The 26981-nt window shown below is 41.2% G+C and overlaps 1 protein-coding gene across 2 annotated transcripts in view; it reads right to left on the bottom strand.

Annotated features, from left to right (window-relative positions):
- The window catches only part of GALNT7 (polypeptide N-acetylgalactosaminyltransferase 7), a 232865-nt gene that overhangs the window by 29246 nt on the left and 176638 nt on the right, over positions 1-26981 (bottom strand). The window contains exons 7-9 of one of the 2 annotated variants that reach the window (XM_073606420.1): positions 26710-26892; positions 19476-19593; positions 6564-6686 (exon numbers count right to left, since the gene is read on the bottom strand). In XM_073606420.1, coding sequence (XP_073462521.1) covers positions 6564-6686; positions 19476-19593; positions 26710-26892 — 424 coding nt within the window. The remainder of the gene's footprint in view (positions 1-6563; positions 6687-19475; positions 19594-26709; positions 26893-26981) is intronic. The other variant, XM_073606424.1, reaches the window with a different exon arrangement.

The raw sequence follows: 26981 nt of genomic DNA, 5'->3' as shown, positions 1-26981 counted from the left end.
GTGCGGTGAGAAAGGTAAGATTCGAACCAACTGAGAGCACAGCCATTGAGACCAAGCAAATTGAGTTTCTTGAGGAAGAGGGGGGTGATCAAATGTATCAAAGGCAGCAGAGAGGTCCAAGAGTAAGAGTAAGGAATAATGACCATCGGTTTTAGCTGTTGATTGGTGGGGTCCAGTGAGGCCTTTTTTGGTATGGGAGTGACTAGTGCATGTTTCAGAGGGTTGGGAAAGATGCCAGTAGAGAGGTTGAAGATATGAGTTAAAGAGTGTAGGATAGAGTCAGAGGGTGACCGTAGTATTTGAGGAACGGGGTCCAGTGGGCAGGAGGTTAGGTGGGCGTTAGAAAAAAGTTTGATTTTCTCTGTAGTATTTGGGTTAAACAAGAGTATTGATTGTACAGGAGGACAAAGAGTGTAAAGTGAGGGAGATATCTGTAGAGTGGAGGAGATCTCAAGGCGAATTGTCTAAATCTTATTTTTGAAGTGATTAGCAATCTCCTGGGCATTGAGTAAATTAGTGGGTGGAGGTAATGGCGGACAAAGTAGAGCGTTAAACGGTAGAAAAGAGTTGATGGGGACTAGTTGAGAGGGTGTTAATGAGAGTGATAAAGCAAGTCTGTTTGGCAGTGGGGAGACAGGAATGGTATTTTTGGAGGGCAGATTTATATTGTCTGAAATCTTGCTGTGACTTTGTCTTACGCCACAGACGCTCAAGAGCATGGCTCTGTTTTTTGATGCTTCTGGTATTGTCTGTCTGCCAGGGTTGTAGGGGTCGGGGCCTGATTCTGTGCGTAGTGAGGGGGCCACGGTATCCAGGGTAGATGACAGTGAACTGTTGTAGATAGAAGTGGCCAGGTTGGGGCAGGACAAGGATGAGATTTTGGTATACAGACAATATGTAGCAGAAAAAAGAAGAGAAGGGTTAAGATGGCAAAGGTTTTTATGGGTAATTGTGTGGTAGTTGGAAGGCAAGGAGGAGAAAGACGAGGAGAGAGTAAAACTAATAAGGTGGTGATCAGAGAGGAAAAGGGATGTTGGAGAGGTTTTGTGGAGTGCATAAGTAGGAGAATATGAGGTGAAGGCAGTTGCCAACAGAGTGAGTAGAAGCATTTGCCCATTGTTTCAGGTCAAAAGGGGAGGTTAGACTCAGAAATTTAGAAGTGGTGGGAGTGGTAAGATTAACAGATTGCAGCAATAGATAAACTGTTATACTTTCCTGCAGCCTGCGTCTCCTACTAGTATTCCATTCCCATGCTGCAGCCTCTATCAAACTCTTCAGAATTCAATACTTTTGGGAGTGTCAGATGTCTGTGTCCCCCATCATGTGCTGTGGGTCCTTCATCCAACACCTTTGTCACTACAGGACTCGGCAGTGATGAAGGGTTTGGAGGATGGAACCACGGTGCACAATGAGGAGCACAGAAATTGGACACAAGAACGACATACTGTATGTACAATCAGCTAGCGCATACATGGTTGGAAATTTGGCCAGTCTCTGCTGAACCGACTGAGCTTCAATCTATGTATAGCCAGCTTTAATTAGCTCCACTTTCTTAAGATGCAAACTGTCCGTATTTTATTTTAAATTTGGCACATTCATAGTTACATAGTTAGTAAGTTTGAAAAAAGACAAGTCCATCTAGTTCAACCACAAAAATAAAAAATAAAATCCCATATACACAATCCTTCACCCACAGTTGATCCAGAGGAAGGAGAAAAACCCGAGCAAAGCATGCTCCAATTTGCTACAGCAGGGGAAAAAATTCCTTCCTGATCCCCCGATAGGCAATTGCATTTTCCCTGGATCAACTTTACCTATTAGCCCTCATGCACACAGGCTGTTAAAAAAACGTTATGAAAACGCCAGTATCTTTGCAGTGATTTTTTTTTAACTTTTTTCAGCGTTTTTGCAATAGCGTTTTTTAGCGGTTTTGAGCGTTTTTCCGCGTTTGCGTTTTTGAGTGTTTTTTTTTTTTTTTCACATTTTTTTTTTTTTTCAATGGATCAAAAACGCTAAAAAACGTTGGCGAATGACGTTTTTGAGCGTTTTTACAGCTGAAAAACGTCTTTCAGAACCCACTGGTCCTGGGTTTTTTTTACAGCTTAAAAACGCCTATGCCACTTGCAGCTCAAAAACGCCTAGGTGGGCATGAAGCCATAGACTAACATAGACAGGCCTTTTTAAGCTGCAAAAAAAGCTCAAAAAAGCAGCTGTAAAAACGTCCGTGTGCATGAGGACTAAATGTCAGCACCCAGTTATATTATGTACACCTAGGAAAAAATGCAGGCCTTCTTTAAAGCAATCTACTGAGCTTGCCAGAACCACCTGTGGAGGTAGTATATTCCACATCTTCACAGCTCTTATGCCCTATACACACGGTCAGATTATGCGACGGAAAAAGTGCAATCGGATTCTGTTGTCGGAAATTCCAATTGTGTGTGGGCGCCATCAGACTTTTTCCATCGGAATTTCCAACACACAAAGTTTGAGAGCAGGATATAAAATTTTCCGACAACAAAATCCGATCGGTCAAATTCCGATCGTGTGTACACAAATCCGACGCACAAAGTGCCACGCATGCTCAGAATAAATTAAGAGACAAAAGCTATTGGCTACTGCCCCGTTTATAGTCCCGACGTACGTTATATGTCACCGTGTTCAGAACGATCGGATTTTCCGACAACTTTGTGCAACCGTGTGTATGCAAGACAAGTTTGAGCCAACATCCGTTGGAAAAAATCCATGGATTTTGTGGTCGGAATGTCCGATCAATGTCCGATCGTGTGTACAGGGCATTACTGTGAAGAAACCTTTCTGTATTTGCAGATTAAATCTTTTTTCCTCTAGACGCCACAATGTAAAAGTGCCGCATGGACCCAATTTTAGCGCACTAGTCGCAGATTCTTCATGAATTTGGGTAACACACTAACAAGATGGATTAACCCCCCCCCCGTAGATTCATTAAAACTCCAGGATGATGCAAAAGAAGTGTGGTCAGAATTCATAACCTTTCCTCACTCTTGTTTTTGTCTGTGTCCCTGTTGGAGGGATCTCCCATCAATTTCTATTGTGACTGGAAGTAAGGGGAAATCTCTTTAATTGGGACACAGACGACAATAAAAAGTAAAAAGGGCTCTACAAAATAAACCACTTTGGCTAAAACTGCAATTTTTTAAAGTGTCACTAAACCCACAGCATACAAAATAAATGCTGTGTTATATGCTGTTTATACTCAGTCACTAGTAGCTTTGTTTTCTGTATTCTGCAAAAAACCTGGTTGATCCTGCAGCTCTCTATCTCCACCTTCTGTTCATGTCCCCAAGGATTTTACAGCTGTGGTGGCAGCTCTGCACATGCTTAGTTTTCAGTGAGTTTCTGTGCTGAGCATTTCCTCCCTATCACATCTGAGCAGCCCATGTGACTTAGAGTCACACATGGAGGCGTATACACAGTGGTAAATGACAACAGACTCCCTCCCTCCTCCTCCATGCCCACAAACCAGCTAAACACAATGGGGGCGGGATATTACATGTAGAATTATGGGGGCTACCTTTTATTCTAAGCCACGGGCTGGAGGGGTGTGACACAGCCTATGATTGGCAGAAATCCACCCATACCATGTTATTGCCACAAAATAATAAAGATTTGATTGAAAATATATATTTGTATGACAATTTAAAACAGTTTATTGATATTATTTATTTATTTTTACTCTGTATTCCAAAGGCTGTTTTTTTTTTTTGAACATGTGACCAGAAGCAGAGGACTAAAAGCTCTTCCTGCTTATGTTTCCCTACAGACAGGCTGGGAAAGAGCTGGGTCATGTGACAGCTGTATATCAATTAGGAAAAGGGTACTTAGATGTTTTTTGTTTATTAAAATAATTACAGTGCCATCATTCATATACAGAAATAGAAGGGACAATATAAATTATACAGTGTGTGTTTAGTATCACTTTAATTCCAAATTCATCAATAAACCTGATAGGCTGGTTTCTGGGTCAGCCCACAAAATGGATGTTCTCAAACAGTAAAACTGTTTTGTTTAAATAACATATACAAAGCTTGTTAAGAGAAGTCACAATGAGCTCATACATTAAGGGAAGAACTCCGACAAAGTGGAAAGAAGTTTGGAGAGAATGTAAGAGGTTTGAAGTTTCTTCGAATATTTGAAGCAGTTATAAGCAAGCATCAAGCACAATTACCTGAGTTATATTCTCACTGGAACGACAAGTTATGGCAGGATAACCATCTCTGGCTGAGGCTTTTATAGGAAATACATGTGGATTAAAAGAGATGCTCAATTATCCTGCCACAACCTGTCATGCCTCTGAGAACCATTTAAACTTTGCTAAACAAACACAAAGTAGAAGTAGAAGCTGTACAATCCAGTAAACACGAGGACACAAATCCAACCAGGGGCTGATGAAGAGAGCAGAACAAGCACAGATCTTTCATGTACTATATTTGTATTGATACATTTGTTTATGACATACAAAACCTCACAGAATGGTATAAAGTGGTATGAATATTGCGAATTCTGTTCACTTTAGAGCAAAACACTCTCCAGGGGTCAGCAACCTTTTTCCACTTAAGGGCTGGATTCAATGTATGTAAATGCATGGAAGGCCACATTCACCTGCTAATAAATGAAGATAATAATCTGGACCCCTTTACATTACACAGCCCCGTACCTCTGGACCCCTTTACATTACACAGCCCCGTACCTCTGGACCCCTTTACATTACACAGCCCCGTACCTCTAGACCCCTTTACATTACACAGCCCCGTACCTCTGGACCCCTTTATATTACACAACCCCGTACCTCTGGACCTCTTTATATTACACAGCCCCGTACCTCTGGACCCCTTTACATTACACAGCCCCGTACCTCTGGACCCCTTTACATTACACAGCCCCGTACCTCTGGACCCCTTTATATTACACAGCCCCGTACCTCTGGACCTCTTTATATTACACAGCCCCGTACCTCTGGACCCCTTTATATTACACAGCCCCGTACCTCTGGACCCCTTTACATTACACAGCCCCGTACCTCTGGACCCTTTTACATTACACAGCCCCGTACCTCTGGACCCTTTTACATTACACAGCCCCGTACCTCTGGACCCCTTTACATTACACAGCCCCCCTGCATATCACACAGCCCCCCCCCCCCCCATGTTATGCTTTAAGATTGCGCATGGAATAACGACAAAATACAGTACTTAAAAATCTCCATTAATTATGTGTTTGGTGTTCACAGGACCTGGGAGAAGGCCCGTTCACATCATTGGTGCCTACAGGAGGAGGCCTGCAGCCGGGTGCAGCTTTTTTCTTCTAATGTTATAATTCTTCAATTTAGAGTTTCTGGACTGCAGCAGGCATGTGAATATTATTCAATACATGCATGTTAATATTAAACTTTTTTTTCAGCTCAGACCTTCTCTCGTGACATTAGATTTGTATGCCTTTTTAATTTTATAAAGAAAACTGAGCAAAATGTGATACCAATTTTTCACACCCCCTCAAGGTTAGTATCCCCAACCCTACCACCAGGTATATATCTGGTAAGCCAGACCAAAAACTAACTCTAGCCCCATGTGCTCTACTTTACCCCAGCTCTGGCCACATAAATGGGCTTTTTGGGCAACATTTTAACAAGGTGGTTAAAAACAAACTTAAAAAAAAAATAGACAGAATAGGTATCAATATTATTATGACCTTACTGTAGAACAAAACTATCTTTATGGTGTCCCCAGATATCTATCTATCAGAAAACAGGAGGAGAGATTTGATTTCTTGTTCTAGTGTGTGATCACTCCTTATCTGCATGGCATAACTGCAGTGACTTGAATTGGTTAAATGAAAGCCCAACTACCATGAAGCAATGCAGGTGCTGTGTAAGATGTTCCATTTGTAAGCATTATATAACAGAAGGAGTGCCCATAGACACATGCTATAATGTCATGCTAATAAATGGTTGTATGTAATTATTTTATTCTAAAAACATATCCTGCGATTTAAAGAGGAACTGCAGTCTGCTCACATAATTTGTAATAAAAACATGTTTGCCATTCTGAAGCTTCCCTCCAACCACTTTGCATTTTTTATATATACTGTGAATCTGTACTTGCCAAATATGCTGCAAAAATCTCCCTCCACTGAGTCTGGCTGCATCCATTTTAACTGTGGGCAGATGAAGCTGCTGCCTGTTCACTTCCTGGATTTACACAGACACAAAGAGGCACATCTCCAGCTCTGCAGCTTTCATTGGCCCTCTTATGACTCATCCCCCCTAACTTCCTGGCAAACTCATGAGAGAGAGAGCTGTGCATGATGTTATAAGCCTAGGCTAATGACCAGACAAGAAACAAGAAGTGGGCTGTATAAGGTATTTACTAGTAGAAAAAAAATGTTTTACTATCCAAAGTTAAAACAACAAGGGCAGAAGATTTAATAGATGAAAAGTTGAAAAAAATGACTGAAGGCCCGCTTTAACTGGAAGTTTGTGTTTTAAAATAATTTAAACCTTTGCTGTATATTTATGAAAAAAAACGAACCTTCAGTGTTGGCGATGATCCCACGTAGACAGGAGGAGGGTTTCCTTGCCACCCATGTAAGCGATAGATGTGTCCCACACGTGAACAAGGTGTAAATAACAACTTTCCTCCACACTGCCAGATCTAAATGAAAAATATACCAGTTTAGAAGATCATTCAGGGACAACATACAAAATATATAACGTTCTAGATTTAATGAGCATTGCCACATATCATTAAAGTGGAACATTAGCCAGAAAATTAAGTCCTGTTAGATCACTTCAGGCTGGCCCCTTTTGCAGGTATAGCTATATAAAACATAAAAACAAGTGCCTATATGGTTTAAAATCCAGTAATACACTGTGTCGCCTTATTCTGCACATGCTCAGTTGCTCTCTATTTTTAGGCACTACTGAATTTCTAGAGGCCGATCTGCTGCCAGTCTAGATTTACTACTGTCAAGGGGCTCTGAGCATTAGCAAAATGGCAGCCTCCAGCAAGAAGAAACAGGAGCAATGCTGGAGGCAATTTACAGCACACGCTAATTCTGGTAGTATATCTATTAATGTGGAATGTGTGTTCCTTGCTAAAGAACATTATTTTTTATCAAGTTGTTATGGGTAAAATTCTGCTTTAAGCAGCTTGCATCTTTTCCTCACTTAGTTACACCTGAAGGCCCTGCACTCCTGACATATATTTGTTGAGGTATCTAATGACCTGTATAGTTGATACAATCATACATGGACTCAATCAGTGCATGTTTAAACAAGCTCTTCTATTATTCTTGGGGAAGTTACAGCATCAGCTATTGTTGACTAGTCCTAATGAACTGGACAAAACCCAATCAGTAGGTAGCCCTGTCGTCACCCCTTCTCCCAACATTCTTAGATTTAAAAATAAAAGCAACTGGATGGAAAATTGTCAGAGGAATAGTGCCTGCATTCAATCAGATGCAAGCAGTGTCCGAGTATTCTGACAGCCAGTGGAGCTGGTTTTCTGAATACAGTAACTGCAGCAGGAGATTCGTCCATCTGTGTTGCTGAGTGTAGATGGAGAAATCTGTTAAATTTCTTTTGTTCAACCCCCAGGCTGTAAGACATAAATTTATGAATGTTTGGCCAGCTAAGCAGGCCTTAAATAGGCCATTTATTGGCAAAGTCAATTAAGGTCTACCTATTGCGATACTGTGTATGGGATAGCCCTGATTTCCTCACTTACATAGTTACAAAGTTGGTAAGGTTGAATAAAAACACCAGTCCATCCAGTTCACCCTCATTGTGTGCATGTGTGAGGGACCTCTATTTTCCTTACCCCTGTACATTGCGCTCGCTAAGGCCGGCCATACACGGTGTGAATTTCTTTCCTGCTACCTCGTCAGGAGAAGACAGTGATTAGCAGCCGCTACCAATAATCGCAAGAGAATCTGGCAGGCTGGTTGTACACAAGTTGATCGATTGATCAACTTGGTACATTCAGACTACACATTGATGGTTTGAACCGTGTATGACCGGCCTAAGTTAATTTATCTACACTTCGTTGACACCACCAACTGTGGATGTGATCTGATCATACATTGAGCAAACAGGATGGAGAATCCAACTGCAATATTACGGCATCCTTCTCTGTATGTATTTTTTTTTATTCATTCTCTACTAGATCCAGAAGTTCTAAACATCCAAGCAGTCCTACTGGGACTATACATATGACCCCTGGGTCAAACAGCCTGAGCAGCCCCTGAATAGCCAGATTTAAGGCGGTCATACATGGATCAAAATTTGTCTGGTTCAGCAGGGGCTGGACGAATTTTGATATATGTATGGGCAGGAAAATGTTCTCTCGATCAGCGCCGCCGGCTATAGCCAATGGTGCTGGTCAGTGTATTCTGAAGGCGAGGGAAGTCTCCCCACTATCAGAGTACAATAGCACTGAGGGAGCGATTCTCCCATCCATATTGAATCAAGTCATTTTCTTACGTTCAACCCGCTGGTTAAGCAAATATATGAGGTATATAAATTATGGGCAGATTGGCAAAATTTAAAGAAAAAAACAAAAACAAAAAAGAACCTAATCTCATTCATTTAGATCATTCATAAATAATTATCGACAAACCTACAGTCTGGTAGCAAAGATCAGCATTATTTTGCTTTCGGGCCAGTTCACACCACAGAAACGCAGTCCGGATGCGCTCCAGATGCTTTTTTGCATGTGCGTTTTTGATGTGTTTCAGTGCGTTTTTGATGCAGTCCAGTGTATTTCTCCCCCCCCTTTTTTTTCCTTAACCATAAAGAACATGGGTGTTCCAGTGCATTTTTGGTGTGTTTAGGTGCATTCCCTTGTGGTTTTGATGGGTTTTACAGCGTTCCAGTACAGTCCAGTGCAGGAAAAATGCAGCATGTTCTACTTTTTTTTCTGGAACTGGAACGCACTGGAACTGCAAGCCCTGGTGTGAACTATGCCATTGAAAACCATATAACCTACTTTCTATGCGTTTTTGATGCAGAAAATAAATGCACTGGACTGCATGTGGTGTGAACTGGCCCTAACTCTTTCCTGTGCAACAGATGTATACAGAAAATTTCTGAAATGTGATGGATTTCAATAGTTTCCCAGAGACAGGTCTACATTCCTATCCAGGGGACCCTATTGATCCTACAGGGAAAGTGTAGATTACAAGTCGTAATTTTCACCTGTCATTAGAATAAACTGAAAAGTATCCACTACAGATCTCCCCACATTTCTAGTGTGCTGATAGAAAACAGACAATAGAACAGCTTGTGGTTATTTGCATACAGGAAAGGTTGCTCTTGTTAATTGCCAGTTTCTTGATTGTTTTCTTTTTCCTCAACCAACACAAATGCAAATAATTAATTGTGGTTTAAAACAAGACCGACTATTCTAGACTCCTTCAAGTGATTGGAACTCAAATTCCTAGTGGGAAAACATAATGAACACAAACATTGCTAAGCACAAATGGAAACGTCATCTGCACAGCCAGTATGCCTCTTCCTCCTCACGGTGTGAGATTTGTCACCGATCCCCAGAACAAGGCTGGCTACATAAACATAGGCGACAAAAGGTGCCCATAGACATTGGATGATAGACTCCTTGATCTGACCAAGGAGGAGATGATCTAATTTCTAGTGTCTATTTGGGCACCAGCACACCTTCGGCCAAGGCTTGATGGAGGAACAGAAAATCAGACAAGTTAGATCAGCCTTTTTTAACCAGGGTGTCCTGAGGCTTCTTCAGGGGTGCCTTGGCAAAATGCCTAAAAATTGATCAAAAATTGTATACAAGCCAGCAGGTGGATGAAGCCTGCCTTTTAGTTACACAAAGTCACAGGTTTTCATTATGCACCATTACAACAAACTAGACACTGGCATCCTAACAACCAATGACATCATCAGTTAATAAGGAAGATGGCTGTTGCCTCCACGGCATCCTTGTGCCCTCCTGTGCCCCTCTCCCTCAGCACTGGGGTGTCATTAGCTGACTGATAGAGAGAAATTGAGGGAGAAGAGAAAAAAATGGAATACTAGTCAGTACCGGTGTGCAAAAGTGTATTTGCTTTGGAAGAATAAATCACCTCTATTGTTGGGTGTCTTATGTGTGGATGTTGCTACATTATGTAAAGCTATTAGAAACGTTTTTTTACATTTTAGAATGGGTTCCTTGAGCCTGTCCATAATTTTAAAGGGTGCCTTGAGATTGTCCATAATTTTAAAGGGTGCCTTGAGATTGTCCATAATTTTAAAGGGTGCCTTGAGATTGTCCATAATTTTAAAGGTGCCTTGAGATTGCCCATAATTTTAAAGGGTGCCTTGACTGAAAAGAGGTTGAGAAACACATTTTTGATCACTATGGTGTCGGCCCCCTTTATTGGAGGTGTCTGTAGCATGCCTCCTGACCCACGGTTAGTGGCCTGCAGATGCCTAAAGATAGTTAGATTGTGCCAACATGCCCAACCAACCTTTAATGGCTATGGCAGACATAAAAGCAGCAAGCTATGACTGGTTTAAAGGTAATCTAGCTACCGTTACTGACCTCTCCTCCTGAAAATGCTAGTTGCCTGACTGTCAGACTGATCCACTGACTTCAATAACTTGTGTCCCCAAACCAGAATATGCATTCTGACTTTTTAGGGCACCCCCACTGATCATCACTGTGGTGTCTCTTACCTCCTGGATCCCAGCCATGCCGATATCACCAGCTTGGCTGCTCATGCTCATACTTGAATGCGGTTGTTTTCTGTTATGAGTATGGTGCTTGGGTTTTGGGCACAGAGGGCTAGCTATGCTGTGTTCTAGTGCTAAGATTTTCAAACATTAAGAGTATAGATGGCCTTAAGGTTTAGGTTCTGTGATAGATTTAGGGGCTGGAATAAGTTCTGTCTGAGGGAAGGTTTAGGGTTTAGGATAAAAAAATCGTAATTGAGAGTATATGTAGGCTTCCATTGTTGTCACCATCCTCTGAAAAACACTAGTTTCATGGCTTATCATGCTGATCCATTGCTTTGTTTGAGATACAGACCTCATTATACAGGATTTATTATAGCACCAACAATTTGCACAGAGCTTTACAACATGAATGAAGACAATACCGTTACAATTCAAATCAAGAGGGTAGGAGGGCCGTGCTCATCAGAGCTTACAACCTAAAAGAGTTCTGATTCACCCGGACCTAAATCCTTGTTCCAGAGACAGCCAGGCACCTAACCTTTTTTAGAAGAGGGTCAGTAATGGCAGCTCTAAAATGTACTGCACTCCACATGCACATTTATTACATTGGCAAATATCATGCCAGCTCATACATGCCAGTTCTAGCTGTGAAGTGATGTCAGCCGCTGAGTGGTGATATCAGTGCTGTTGGCACCTTTGTCGCAGACCCTATGGTAATTGGATGTATTTTTTGTGGAGCAAAGTGTATATATTCTGTACATGTATACAGCCTAAGAGTCTCACTATCAGCATTGTACACATTAAAGGACATTTAGATTTGTGTGACTATGTTCCCAATATTTGCCATGTGTGTGGTTCATAATTTCAGTTGCTCAAGCTGTAAACACATAGGCCGTGTCATTCCCAGCTGCCAGGGACCGTGTGAAATAAAGACGACAGAAAGACAAAAGCACCAAGCAGAGTTTTAGTCAACCACATGATTTAGGTGCTGGGAGAGATTTGTCCTGCTCTTTCTTTTCAGCAGACCAGCTTTCTGCTCTATTCCTCCCTCTTCTCTGGCTCAGCTTGGTGTCAGATAACAGCACAGCCCTGTTATACTGTGTGCTTAGAGGAGATTAGAGCAGCAATACCTCACTAGCTGACTAGCTATACTGAGTAGAGGGGAAGCATGTGGTTATCTGTGTGCCCCTTCCCCCAGCCACACTGAGTTCCTTACATACTTCTGCTGATACCGCCTCACTCACTCACCAGTCTTGTGCAGTGTGACCCCCGCTCAAGTGCCATTTCACAAAACAGCCAATGCAAATAAAAAAATAAAATGGTCACTGGTGCCTTGCTGAAATATGCATTTGCTTGCAGCAGTTAATGGTTAATGTGTGTGTGTGTGTGTGTATATATATATATATATATATATATATATATATATATATATATATATATATATATATATATATATATATATATACACACACACACTGTAAACACACATACATACAGTATCCCACAAACGTAGGTACACCCCTCACATTTTTGTAAATATTTGATTATATCTTTTCACGTGACAACACTGAAGAAATGACACTTTGCTACAATGTAAAGTAGTGAGTGTACAGCTTGTATAACAGTGTAAATTTGCTGTCCCCTCAAAATAACTCGACACACAGCCATTAATGTCTAAACTGCTGGCAAGAAAAGTGAGTACACCCCTAAGTGAAAATGTCCAAATTGAGCCCAATTAGCCATTTTCCCTCCCCAATGTCATGTGACTCGTTAGTGTTACAAGGTCTCAGGTGTGAATGGGGAGCAGGTGTGTTAAATTTGGTGTTTTCACTCTCACTCTCACATACTGGTCACTGGAAGTTCAACATGGCACCTCATGGCAAAGAAATATGCTTTAAATAAAGATGGCCGAGGCTATAAGAAGATTGCCAAGACCCTGAAACTGAGCTGCATCATGGTGGTCAAGAGCTTACAGTGGCTTAACAGGGGAGGTTGCACTCAGAACAGGCCTCGCCATGGTCAACCAAAGAAGTTGAGTGCACATGCTCAGCGTCATATCCAGAGGTTGTCTTTGGGAAACAGACGTATGAGTGCTGCCAGCATTGCTGGAGAGGTTAAAGGGGTGGTGGTGGTGGGGGGGGGGGGTCTGCCTGTCAGTGCTCAGACCATACTACAACTACACTGCATCAAATTGGTCTGCATGGCTGTCATTCCAGCCTCTTCTAAAGAGGATGCACAAGAAAGCCCACAGACCATTTACTGAAGACAAGCAGACTAAGGACATGGATTACTGGAACCATGCCCTGTGGTCTGATGAGACTAAGATGAACTTATTTGGTTCAGATGGTGTCAAGCGTGTGTCGCAGCAACCAGGTGAGGAGTACAAAGACAAGTGTGTCTTGCCTACAGTAAAGCATGGTGATGGGAGTGTCATTAAATGGGGCTGCATGAGTGCTGCTGGCACTGGGGAGCTGCAGATCATTGAGGGAACCCTGAATGCCAACATGTACTCTGACATACTGAAGCAGAGCATGATCCCCTCCCTTTAGAGACTGGGCTGCAGGGCAGTATTCCAACATGATAACAACACCAAACACACCTCCAAGATGACCACTGCCTTGCTAAAGAAGCTGAGGGTAAAGGTGGTGGACTGGCCAAACCTGTCATCAGACCTAAACCCTTTTGAGTATCTGTCAGCATCTTCAAACGGATGGTGGAGGAGTGCAATGTTTCTAACATCCACCAGCTTTGTGATGTCATCATGGAGGAGTGGAAGAGGACGCCAATGGCAACCTGTGAAGCTCTGGTAAACTCCATGCCCGAGAGGGTTAAGGCAGTGCTGGAAAATAATGGTGACCACACAAAATTTTGACAGTTTGGGTTGAAATTGGACATTTTCACTTAGGGGTGTACTCATTTTTGTTGCCCGCAGTTTAGACATTAATGGCTGTGTGTTGAGTTATTTTGAGGGGCAGCAAATTTACACTGTTATACAAGCTGTACACTCACTACTTTACATTGTAGCAAAGTGTAATTTCTTCAGTGTTGTCACATGAAAAGATATAATAAAATATTTACAAAAATTTGAGGGGTGTACTCACTTTTGTGAGGTACTGTATGTATATTATATACATATATACACAGTAGGAAAAGTAATTATTGATCCCCTGCAGAGATTACAAAGAAACATTACAAAGAAATGAAGGGTCTATAATTTTTATCATAGGTGTATTTTAAATGATGTGTAAACAAAACTAAAAAAAAAGAGAGGTATTGTTGCGCTACTAAACAAATTACTCTTAAAAGTGTAGCTCAGCAGCCAGCATCACCAGTATGATAACCGTATACAAAATGTGATAAATAAATAAATGCAGTGCTAAGTGTCATTAAACATACGTTTTCTGTGGTTGTACAAACGTATAATCAAACATGCGTTTTTCTGTGATTATACAAACGTATAATTAAACGTATCACCTACCTATCGCTACAGTCTTTAATGTATGGACTTTATTCTTTATATACCACTAGACACTGATTTGATGAAGGATGATATAGATTATGATTTATGTGTGTAGACACTGCACTTATATTTTGTTGTCTATTTTTACTTTTACCTTTTGAATTACTATTACACTTTTACGGATGAATATCCATATTACCTATGAAAGGTGATAACTTTAATTATACGTTTGTATAATCACAGAAAAACGCATGTTTGATTATACGTTTGTACAACCACAGAAAACGTATGTTTAATGACACTTAGCGCTGCATTTATTTATTTATCGTATTTTAAATGAATATCAACCAAAAATCCAGAAAAAAAAACCACATGATACAAATGTTATAAATTGAGTTGAATTTCAGTGAGTAAAATAGGTATTTGATCCCTTACCAACCAACAAAAATTCTGGCTCCCACAGACTGGCTACAGTATGTGCTCATGTAGTACACAGATTAGTCCCTTCAATTTAAGAAGGTGCTCCTAATGACAACTCGTTATGTGTATAAAAGACACCTGTCCACAGAATCTCTTTCTTCCACTCAAACCTCACCATCATGGGCAAGACCAAAGAGCTGTCAAAGGACCTCAGGGACAAGATTATTGACTTCCACAAGACTGGAATGGGCTACAAGGCAATCAGCAAGAAGCTTGGTGAGAAGGAGACAACTGTTGGAGAGATTATTTGCAAATGGAAGTAATACAAAATAACCTTCAATCGTCCTCGGTCTGGAGCTCCATGCAAGATTTCACCTCATGGGGTAAGGATGATTATGAGAAAAGTGAGGGATCAGCCCAGAACTACACAGGAGGAAATTGTGATTGATGTCAAGACATTTGGGATCACAGTCACCAAACAAACCATTGGTAAAACAGTAAGCCGCCATGGATTAAATTCCTGCAGCGCCCGCAAGGTCCCTCTCCTCAAGAAGGCACATGTACAGGCCTGTCTAAAGTTTGCCAATGAACATCTAAATGATTCAGAGGATTAGGAGAAAGTGCTGTGGTCAGATGAGACCTAATTTGAGCTCTTTGGCATTATCTCGACTCGTCATGTTTGGAGGAAGAAAAATGCTGACTATGACCTCAAGAACATCATCCCTACAGTCAAGCACAGAGGACTTTGGGACTGTTTCTCTGCTAAAGGTACAGGCTGACTTTGCTGCATTGAGGGGCCAATGGATGGGACGATGTATTGTAAAATCTTGGCTGAGAACCTTCTTCTCTCAGCCAGAACACTGAAGATGGGTCGTGGATGGATCTTCCAGCATGACAATGACCCAAAACATACTGCCAAGGCAACAAAGGAGGGGCTCAAAAGAAGCACATTAAGGTCATGGAGTGGCCTAGACAGTCTCCAGACCTTAATTCTATAGAAAAGTTATGGAGGGAGGTGAAATTTCAAGTTGCCAAGCGACAGCCAAGAAACCTTAAGGATTTAGAGAAGACCTGTAAAAAGTGGACCAAAATCCCTACTGAGTTGTGTACAAACATGGTAACCATCTACAAGAAACGTCTTACCCTCTGTGCAAGCCAACAAGAGTTTCTCCACCAAGTACTAAGTCATGTTTTGCTTGGGGATCAAACACTTATTTTACTCACTGAACTGCAACTCAATTTATAGCATTTGTTTTTTTTTCCGGATACTTGGTTAATCTGTCTCTATCTTTTAAAATACACATATGATAAAAATTATAGTAGACCCTTCATTTCTTTGTAAGTGGGCAAACTTACAAAATCTGCAGGGAATCAAATTATTTTCCCCAGTGTGTGTGTATTTTATATATATATATATATATATATATATATATATATATATATATATATATACACACACACACACACACACAGATCTGCTGAGCAGAAAGGCTGGTGGTGGTGGGCTTTCTTTAGCTTGTTAATGGGTTCCTATGGACTCATGTACACTTTCTTAGTGCTGTGAACAATCTGAACTTTACATACTTTTAGACCTCATGCATGCTGGGTGTTTTTACTGTTGATTTTTTTTTCTGCTTCTGTACACCCCTCCATGTTAGCCTATGTGTCCATGCACACATAGCCATTTAGCCCCCGTTCAAACCAGTGCAACCAGTCATGCAATTTGCCAGTTCCAAATCACATGGCAAGTCACACCCCATTGCCAGCAATGGAACTACTTTTTACCAATTTCATTGCCACTTGCATAGACTTCTGTTATTTATTTATTTCAGTTACTATACTGATATATATAGCGCCGTCAATTTACGCAGCGCTTTACATATACATTGTACATTCACATCAGTCCCTAACCCCCAAGGAGCTTACAATCTAAGGTCCCTAACTCACATTCATACATACTAGGGACAATTTAGACAGGATCCAATTCACCAACCAGCATGTCTTTGGCGTGTGGGAAGAACCGGGAGTACCCGGAGGAAACCCACGCAGGCACAGGGAGAACATGCAAACTCCAGGCAGGTAGTGTTGTGGTTGGGATTCAAACCAGCGACCCTTCTAACTGCTAGGTGAAAGTGCTATCCACTACACCACCGTGCCGCCCTGAATGAAGTCGCAAGCTGCAATGAAATCGGCAGTGCAAATCGCACTGATGTGCGGCTTTGAAATTGCACTGAAGTAGCATGATTTCAGAGCCACACCGGTGTGAACCATGGCTTAGAGGAGTTTAGAGGCAGGGGCACCTAGAGGCAGAAAAGAAACCTACAGCCAGTGCGTCCAGGAGCAGCAGCGATGTGGCAGAAAAAACACTTGGCACGTGCAAACATGTCTAAATGTGCGCTTAGCGCTGGAGCCTTATTCTAGTCAATTAAATTAACACCCAAGCACTTGGTGTGCTTAAACGCTTTAAACGCATTTACAAGCATCAAGTTTTTTTTTCTGCCAAAACGCTGCTGCCAGGAGGAAAGGCATCTAGGAGAGATGGCAAAATGTCCAGTATACGTGAGGCCTAATAGTTTTTATAACTTATAATTAATGGCACTAATGTAACCTGCACAGAGGTTATACCATCTAACTTATTACAACAGGATGACACCTAAAATGGATTTGTCATTTCAAGGCAAGGTTTGAGAGAGCTACTCTTCAGGCAAAGATTTTCTCTTTCTGAACACAAAGAAGCCAGTCAAGGGTAGTAGAAGGTATATAATTTAAATATACAATGTTTAAAGTGGAACTCCGTGAATTAACTATTCTGCAAACTTGCACTGGCCCAGTTTGGCATGATATAATTATCGATTACGTTTATCCAGAGGGCTGCTGTTGATGCTGAAATTCACTGTAGTAATCTGCACTACACACAGTCATAGCCGTGATCTTCTGGGTTCAGCTTCACTCGCAAAACATTGCTGCCATTCAAAGCACGCCTTATTTATTTTTCAGTGAATACAAGGCATGATCTGATTAAATGAGGTAGAGAAGAGGAGCAAATGATGATACAATTTTCACCTCATCCAATCAGAGAATGCTATTTTATACACTGAAAAAAATACAAGGCGTTCTCAAAATGGCAGCATTGGCAAGCAAATAGCCCCCTATGTTCAGTGCGCAGAAAGGAAGCCGCTCCTGCAGCACTCAGAAGACCATGGCTACCGCTGTCGGTAGTGCAGAGTACTACAGTGATTTTCAGCATCCCCAAGCAGCCCTCTGGATATCAGAAATGGATATTTACAGTACATCAAGTTAAGCTAAACCAATGTAAGTTTACTGAAAACTTAATTCCTGGAGTTCTGCATTAAAGAGTTCTCAGTAATAGTGGCTTAGTGGTTAGTACTTCTGCATTGCAGCACTAGGATCTTCGGTTTGAATGCAGCATGGAATTTGCATGTTTTTGCTCAAGTTTTATTTCCCTGTGCCTGCATGGGTTTCCTCCAGATAGTCCAGTTTTCTTCCCATGCTCCAAAGACAATTGGCCTTAGCATATGTATGTGCTTAGAGGGCAATGACTGTTGTGAATGTACAATTGTTGGTGCTATATAAATACCTGTATATAATATTGCTTAGGGCCCTATTTTAAAGCAATATGAGCCAGCCATTGGCCAAAACCTGAAAATAAAATAAAAATAAAAAACGCACCAGTCATATGAAAAACGTCTCTTCAAATTACAGCGTTCTATCTGCAGCCTTATGCAGAGGTAACTTTGTGGCACCCCTTTGTCTCCACACCATGGCTTGCATTTTATAAATGACTAGTGACTACAGCTACAATCACATCAAGTATAAATGACTAGTAAATGTAGTATGTACATTTTTTCATGCTTTTTACATGCGTAAACAAACTGCACTGGAACATGTTTGTAACATATGTTGAAGTGTGTTTTCGTGCACGGCCATAGTATTCAAAATGCTCTAACACTGCTAAAAGCAGAAAGCCTTCAGTAAGTTTTTCTAGGCCCTGCAAACCACATCCCCTTCCAGACATTCAACTGTAAATCATCGAAAAGGAATTCTTTTTTGTTATTATTCCTGGTTTGCAGAGATGTGCTATATGCACTTCATTGTGCAGACTGCATACTAACTGACTATAATAAACAAAGCAGACTTTACGCTAGTTTGACACCGTGATGGCAGCATTTAAAGCAGAAAAGAAAAATCAGATGTGATATTTGCAATACTTCTGGGTGTAATGTGTTTTAAAAGTACAGCCGGGCCTTTTTTTTTTTTTAAATAAGAAAAATGAAAAACCCAATGACAATATAGTATAGTATACTAATCAGTGGCGGCTGCTTCATTAGGGGCGCAGGTGTGCTGCCCCCCCTAATCTACGCCCCCGACCCCTAATCTACATGCAGGGCGCCGAACGCATTTTTTTTATTTTTTGAAGCACATGATTAGAGCCTGAGGCTCTAATTGGCTTAAAAAAAGGGTGGGCTCAGGGCGCACAGTACTGCATCCTGAGCCCACCCAGTTTTGTGACATTAGCAAGTTAATATTCGCTAATGTCTTCCTGCTTCTCCTCCCGGGCCAATCAGGAAGCGGGTCCTGAGACCCGATTGGCCAGGGAGTCTTAGGACGAGTACGAGCGAGGGGGGCAGGTTTGTTTGACGCCCCCCAAAATATTGAGCACCAGCCGCCACTAATACTAAATATAATAAAGCTGATTCAATCAGTTAGTTATAGGACTACAGTAAAAGGAAGTACGGTATTTGTTCCTATGTGTGTCTGCATTTTATTAATGCTATCTGCACTGCCCTATTAAATATGTCCAAGAACAAATTGCAATATCATGGAAAAGAAATGAGCACTCTTAATATACGTTACCTTGTAAGAGATTTCAAAATTCTCTCCGCCCCAGATCTGAAGACCTGGATCATACAGCCCAAGCTCGAAAAAATAATTTCGCTCAATGGCAAACAATCCTCCAGCCATGGCAGGTGACCTACAGAATGATTGCAGTAAAAAGGTTTGTCAGTACTGGGACAGTACAGTGCAAAGTGGTAACAAATCAGGAAAACTGGTACAATCAGGACAGTATAATACAAAATACAAGCAAGCACAGCAAGCAAAGGATATCAATGTGAAGCACAGAGCGCTGGAAATGGCATATAAAAAGCTGCAATAATCAAAGCTGAAAGAGAGGCAAGAATGGTGAGTATAGGTCACTATGTATGTCACACATATATCAAGAAAGCTTTTTTTTATATGGCTATGTGAATTATGGCCAGAGTAACATTTTATAGGCACTACTCCCTGATGTCAAACAACCTTTTTAAGACCAGTAATCAGTTTTGGATAGTTCTAATAGTGCAGTCTTGCTTTGTACACCTTACTTGTTTTTTGGTTATTTACAGGCGCATTGCTGCTTTTTCTCCTTCCTAAGCTCAGTGCTGAAAACAGACACTCAAAAGAAAAAAAAAAAACAATAATATATATTTTAGATGCTGCTAGAATTACATGAATGAAAAAAAAAGGCTTTATTTGATATTTATGCCTTCCCTAGCAGACCAGAGGGTAATGGGTGATGGTTCTAAGTAGCAAAGCCTGTCACCAGCGAGTATTCTGCAGAGAGGGATCCTTGCTGTCCACATAGAAGCAGTGGACTCTCTACAGAGGTCCAACACCCCCTGCTGAGTCAGTAAACAAGCTCTTCAAACAGCAATAAGAAGGAGCTTTGCGGATTGCAGGTTTGACTTAGCATGTGGTGTGCTGGACCTCTGCACTGCTTCCACATAAAGAGCAGGGGTTAATTCTTGCAGCATGCTGGCTAGGGACAGGCTTTTCTATTCATACTGTGGCTGCTTTCTAATCAAAAATAACTAAGACTTTGGGAGTGATTTGCTAAAACCAGAGAGTGCAAAATCTGGTGCAGGTCTGCATAGAAACCAATCGGGGTCCAGGTTTTTTTTTTTTGTCAACTTCCCGCCCACCATATAGCAAAATGACAGCCGGAAAGTGGTTTAATTATCCTGACTGGGTGTCCTATGACGTCCAGCAGGATAAGCTGCTAGAGCGTGCCTGTGGTGATCGGTGGTGTGGTGTGTCAGTCTGACACACCGCATCTCCGATCTAGGTAAAGAGCCTCTGACATTGGCTCTTTACCACGTGATCAGCTGTGCCCAATCACAGCTGATCACAGTGTAAACAGAAAGAGCTGTTTATCGGCTTTTCCTCCACTCGCACTGACAGGCGTGAGTAGAGGAGAGCTGATCAGCTGCTCTCCTGACAGGGGGAGGGAGGGGGGGTCTGCGCTGATAATCAGTGCATTGATTATCAGTGCAGACCCATCAGGGATGCCCACTTCAGATCACCAGGGATGCCCACTTCAGACCACAAGGTGAGCCCACCAAGGGTGCCAATCAGTGACCATTAGGATGGCACTCTGTGCCCATCAATGCCTGTCAGTGCCTTCTGATAAGTGCCACCTATCAGTACCACCTATAAGTGTCACCTATGATTGCCCATCAGTGCCACCAAGAGTGCCCATCAGTGCCGCCTATCAGTGCCCATCAGTGCTCTATATAAGTGCCTCATCATCAGTGCCATCTCATCAGTGGCAATCAATACTGCCTGATCAGGGCAGCCTCATCAGTGAAGGAGAAAACTTACTTATTTAAAAAGTTTTGTACCAGAAACTAAGAAAAACGTTTTTTTTTCTAAATTTTTGGTCTTTTTTTTATTTGTAGCGCAAAAAATAAAAATCCCAGTGGTGATAAAATACCACCAAAAGAAAGCTATTTGTGGGGGAAAAAAATATAAAAATGCATTTTGGGTACAGCGTCGCATGACCGTCATACAAAAAGTCAGGCAAATGATTTAGAAATATTTTTTATTCTGCTGTAAAGGTTTGGATTGACTGAGCAGTTGAAAATAACATGCACAGAAAAATCAAACCATGATGTGCATTTAAAAGACTAGTTTGTCTGATTGAATGATTCTCCTTTAATGCAAGTAGGCCATAGACTAGGCAAACTGTTTAAGATATTGAAGTGCTGGAAGCAGACATGGCTTTTAAAAGAATTTTCTGTCATTTGTGTCATTTTAGAGAACAGAAATAATAATATCTCCTGAAAACTATTGCCTTTGATTTTCCTGTATAAAGTTGAGCTTTTTTCTGTCATTCCACTTTAGAAATGTTAATTAAGAGGAAGACTTGGTGCTCTTCACCCCATTTAGCAGCAAGGTTTTTCAAGGTTATGCTTTCTGCAAGAACTATAGTTACTCAAGGGACCCTGAAGTTCACCCTGTCATCAGTAATAACTCAGAACTTGTATTGTTTTATAGCAGGCACTTAATATCTTAATTTACCTTTATTTGTTCAAAGTATTCTGTGAGCCCCAACGGCCCTCTGAACCTTTAACTGCTCATGGTCTTCTATGTACCCCAATAATCACCCTGAGAGCTTCTAAATCTTCTCAGGCTTCTGTGTTAATCAAAGTCCTCCTAAACCTCTAATTGTTCCCAGACTTTAAATGTACCCCATTAACAACCTGAACCTCTAAATGTTCTCAGTCCTCTGTGTTACCCAAAGTCCCCATGAATCCAGATATGAATTGTATGTAGACCTTGACTTGATTAGTCAAAGTGTAAACCCCGCCATAGATGGTTCCAATCTCAGCCAGTTTAGCAGGAACTGTCTGAGATTCAAACCATCTATGGGCAGGCTGATTGTACCCAAGTTTATCCATCGATCAACTTGGGTACAACCAGCATGTCTTATTTTTGCATGAGATTATTGCCAGTGGCTATAGCTGCTAGCAATAATCACTGTTCTCCCAACAGGGATGGCTCCCTGCGGGGGGAATACAATAGCTCCACGTGAGGCATTCCCCCCCATCAACAATGACAGTGTTGATGGGGAAATCGCGCAATTTACTCATCTGTGGCAGGCTTACCCTGAGGCTTCCCATAATGCTATCAGCTGAAAGGCCGATTCAGCTGTGTAGTCTTCAACAGGACTGACTCATCTACTACACCGCAGGGATATGTGTTGCATAGACATGTATGTAAACAGATGGTCACTTTTCTTAGAAACATTGTAGGAAGGGTCAGGGTAGATGAGAGAATTCAAAAACTTCACGTAGGTTATTAAAATTCACCATACGCTGGGTTTGTAGGACCCTTAAGGCACATACGAGTAAAGTTGCAGTTACATTACTTGCATGGCTTACTTGTTATCAGGGGATTGTTCCATCCTAGGTGGGACATGGTGAGGAGAAGCAGTACAAGCTTTATGGTCTAAAAGGCCCATCAGAGGTTTGTGCCACCACACCACATCACCCCTTCTGTCGATAAATTACTTGGCAGAGGTGCCCAAAATGGACTTTATGTGATCAGCTTGCAGTACATCTCCCCACTATCATAAATTACTTTTTGTAGATTTTCTAGGTGATTATTGATCACAGTTTTATTTTGAAGAGCAACTACACTTCTGTAATACTAAATGGCACGGGAAGGACCATTATATCTAACGAGAATTATTTTACTTCTTGTGACAACTGTAATCTACCACTGTCTATGGAATGCTCACGGTCAGGTATATCTTTTTACAGGGCATCCAGTAAAGTTTAAACAGCTTTATTAGATATCATGAATACTGTAAGCACGGTGTAATCCTAGGGGAATTAGGCTACTAATAAATGCTATCAGTATGCTAGGAAAGTGTCTAGACAGAAACAGAAACCTGCCAGGAAATAAATTACGGACTTGTGTTACTGCCGTTGCTGACTAGTGTTTGCAAGATCAAGTTCTAGAACCAAAATTCTTTGCCTTACCCATTTTTCAATACCTTATAAGTCACTGACCCAGAACACATACAGTATGTGTATATCAGGTGTCCTGAAACTTCACAGGCTTCATGCTTGTTCAATATCAACTCACTAATTAAGTGAGGCAAGAGTAAGGATGACAGCCTTGGAGCAAACATTTTTCAAACACAAGTCATCAATGGCAGCTCCCATATTCCTACCTTGACAGTTATACTTCCCTATAAATGTTACCCTATAGTGAAAGCCTGCTACCAACCTGTTAGGTACCCTGCTCAGCAAAACATGGGCATAGACATGATGTCCATTCTAAAGGAGTGCAGACAGAACATTTGATGGAATATGTATTGGGAGGCATTGTTTTCTAGCAGCCCTAGGACAGAGGTTATGTCATCCTCTAGTTCACTCCTTTCATCGGGTTCTAATCCTGAAACCCCAATGATCAGAATAGCTTCCTGATTTTATATCTTATACTAGTGGCTATACCAGAAGATAGGCTCCCTACTGAATTGTTGTATAAATTCGGAAATTCAGTTTTGCACGCATGAGCTTATTTAAATTCACTTCTAGGCTGTGCCCACAGAAATGGTTCAAACATATATTTCTGATTCTCTCTTTGCCGCTTTAAAAAAAGCCCACAATGCTGTACGGTCACCTTCCATTCAATGGCTGCAGATTAGAGTTTGTGATATAGAACACAAAGCTACATTTTAATTTCAATTTGAATGAACTTTTTTCTCATATGGCAATGAGAAAATTACAGAAATTTAGTGTTACCAAATAGATTATGATGTGTATTCAACATTGCAAAGAGGAATATCCAGTATACATTGGGTATACCTGTTCTGAAATATGTGTTGGGTGTCTGGAGAATAGTGATGTAGTAATGTGGTGCGACAGTTATTATAGCAAAAGTGCCTCAATGTGAGGAACCAGCTTACATTTTTGTTTCATCTTTTTACAAATTAAATTTACACCAAAAAGGCCAAAGACAATGAAAAAGACAAAGAGTAACAGTGCCAGGTGTGTAGGCTGGGTCATGCTGGTACATATTAAAAGAAAAATGACATTGCAGGAAATAACATGGTAACTAGAGAAGAATTAGTGATGGACTTGTGGATTTGCATTGTCATAGTTTTTAGTGAAATTCTGCTTACAATAGCACTCTCATAGTGTAGAATACACAACATTTCTATAGAGCACATTTATCATACAGGCACATGAGAGCAAAAAGGAAAAAGCTGAGAGGGGTGACTTTGGAAATGATTAGAAGGTAAACAAGCGTATCGCTTGCAGCACCAGTAAGCTTCTCTGTGCCAGGTGAACTGAGAACAAGCTATGTCCATAGAGAAAATGAGCCACAAGCTAACAGTCCATGACTGTCAAAGAGAAACAGCAATGCATGGCAAGGACTATTCACTTTAAGCCACTTTGTCAGTAAAAGAAAATACCTCAGTCCCATTTGGGTTGAAAGCTTTTACTAGAGAAAAGTACACACTATGTACATTTTATGTACTATAATTTTATGTGTACATACCTTAAAACTTCACATTATGTCAGTTTCTTACCTGCACTACAAAACTGACCATTGCAATCCATGTCATTGGCTGCTGTTCTAATATATGGTGCCCATAGTCAACCATTATTGATTATGTAAAGAAATCACAGCAAAATATAAAAGCTTTATGTCTTAAAGTAGAACTACAGGCAAAACTTTTTTTTTTTCATTTTGGATAGAGCAAGGGAGGGGTACAACCCTGGTCAGATTTTTTTCACCATCTGTGTCCCATTTTGGAGACTTCCCTTTACTTCCTGTTCCATAGCCACTCAGGAAGTGAGAGGAAATCCCTGCAAATTAAAGGATTCCTTTAGGGATTCACCAGAACTAGTGTCCCCATTGGAAGATTTTCCCTCTAATACTTTTCTGGGGACAACCCAAAATTTGGAATTATCTTTTACTTTCAATGATAATGATAAACACGACAAATAGAGAGGAGGAATCTCCTTAAAGCAGCTCTTCAGTCATTATTTCAACTTTCCGTCTATTAAATCCTCTGCCCTTGTTGTTTTAACTTTAGATAGTGAAACTTTTTTTTTCTGCAAGTAAATACCTTATACAGCCCACTTCCTGTTTCTTGTCTGGTCATTAGCCTAGGCTTATGACATCATGCACAGCTCTCTCATGAGAGTTTTCCGGGGGGGGGGGGGGGGGGGGGAGTCATAAGAGGGCCAATGAGAGCTGCAGGGCTGAGGTGTGCCTCTGTGTGTAGATCCAGGAAGTGAACAGGCAGCAGCTTCAGCTGCCCACAGCTTAAATGGATGCAGTCAGACTTAGTGGAGGGAGATTTATGCAGCATATTTGGCAAGTAGTTGGAGGGAGGTTTCAGAATGGCAAAGATGTTTTCATTACAAATTATGTGAGCAGACTGCAGTTCCTCTTTAATGAGAACACAGACAGCAATGAAAACTGACAGGTGTTTTAATCCCTCTCCACTCTATCCAAAAATAAAAAAAAGTTTTGCTTTTAGTTATACTTTAATAGGGCTGAAAGACTCCTTACTGAAAGGAAACGTTAATCAATGATGGTTATTAAAAGGAGATTTCCATTAATGAAACGTTGGACTACTCAATGCAACAGCAGAGAAGGCTCCTTCACTTCAGCTTTCCCACTTTAAGTGTGGCTCCCAGTGAGCTCCATTGGTGCTGGGTGAAAGGAAGCCAAAATGGCACCTTTTAGAATTTGTTGTACATTATAAACATTGCCATGTCTGCAGACCATGGTGCCCACCTCCAACATAAGATGCATGTTGATAAGGCTGCTCCCATGGTCTTCAGATAACTGTACATATGGCTTCCTAAAGCAGCCCATAGATTATGCAGTTTTCTTTCCTTCCACCTCAAGGAGCCTTTCCTGGTCGCATGAACAAAATCCAATAGGCTGGTTGTACTGAAGTCGATTGATGGATCAACTTCAGTACACCCAACCTGCCCATAGATGGATTGGATCTCGGCTGGTCCCTGCTGAACCGGCCGAGATTCCTTCCATCTTTGGCTGGCTTAAGAGATTGAACATATAAGGGGGTATCAGAGTAATGCCTAACGAATCCAAAAGAACAGTGAACTCAAGGAGTACATAGGAATATTCATATTTCAGACTGATCACATCTTGGTAAAACCTATAAATTAGTCATAAATGGCTTCAAGTTAAACAGGACTGTGGCTTAAAATTCATAGAGAATAAGTACATCAGTAGGTCATATGGAAAAGAAACTTGTAAGTGGTTTAGTGATTACCGATATGGCTCAGTTTTTGTTTTTCTCTTTTCCTTCTCTTTTTTGGTCAAGGGCACCCGCTTCCATAGCATACTCCAATCCCATGCTCCTCTAGCATACCCATCTTCATCACCTCCCCCTTGTGGTAATAAATGATAATTGTTGCCATCTATGACATCTATCAGAGGTACAGTGCATGCGGTTCTATTCCAGTTGTGATGATGCAGGATGGGAGAAGGGGTTGACACGAAGGACACACATAACAAAAAGAATGGAAAACAGGGAAAGGGGAT

This window comes from Aquarana catesbeiana, linkage group LG01 (genome assembly GCF_042186555.1).
Source record: "Aquarana catesbeiana isolate 2022-GZ linkage group LG01, ASM4218655v1, whole genome shotgun sequence".
Classification (NCBI taxonomy): domain Eukaryota; kingdom Metazoa; phylum Chordata; class Amphibia; order Anura; family Ranidae; genus Aquarana; species Aquarana catesbeiana.
The sequence above is the reverse complement of the archived record's forward strand: the minus strand, read 5'-3'. Positions and strand labels throughout refer to the sequence as shown.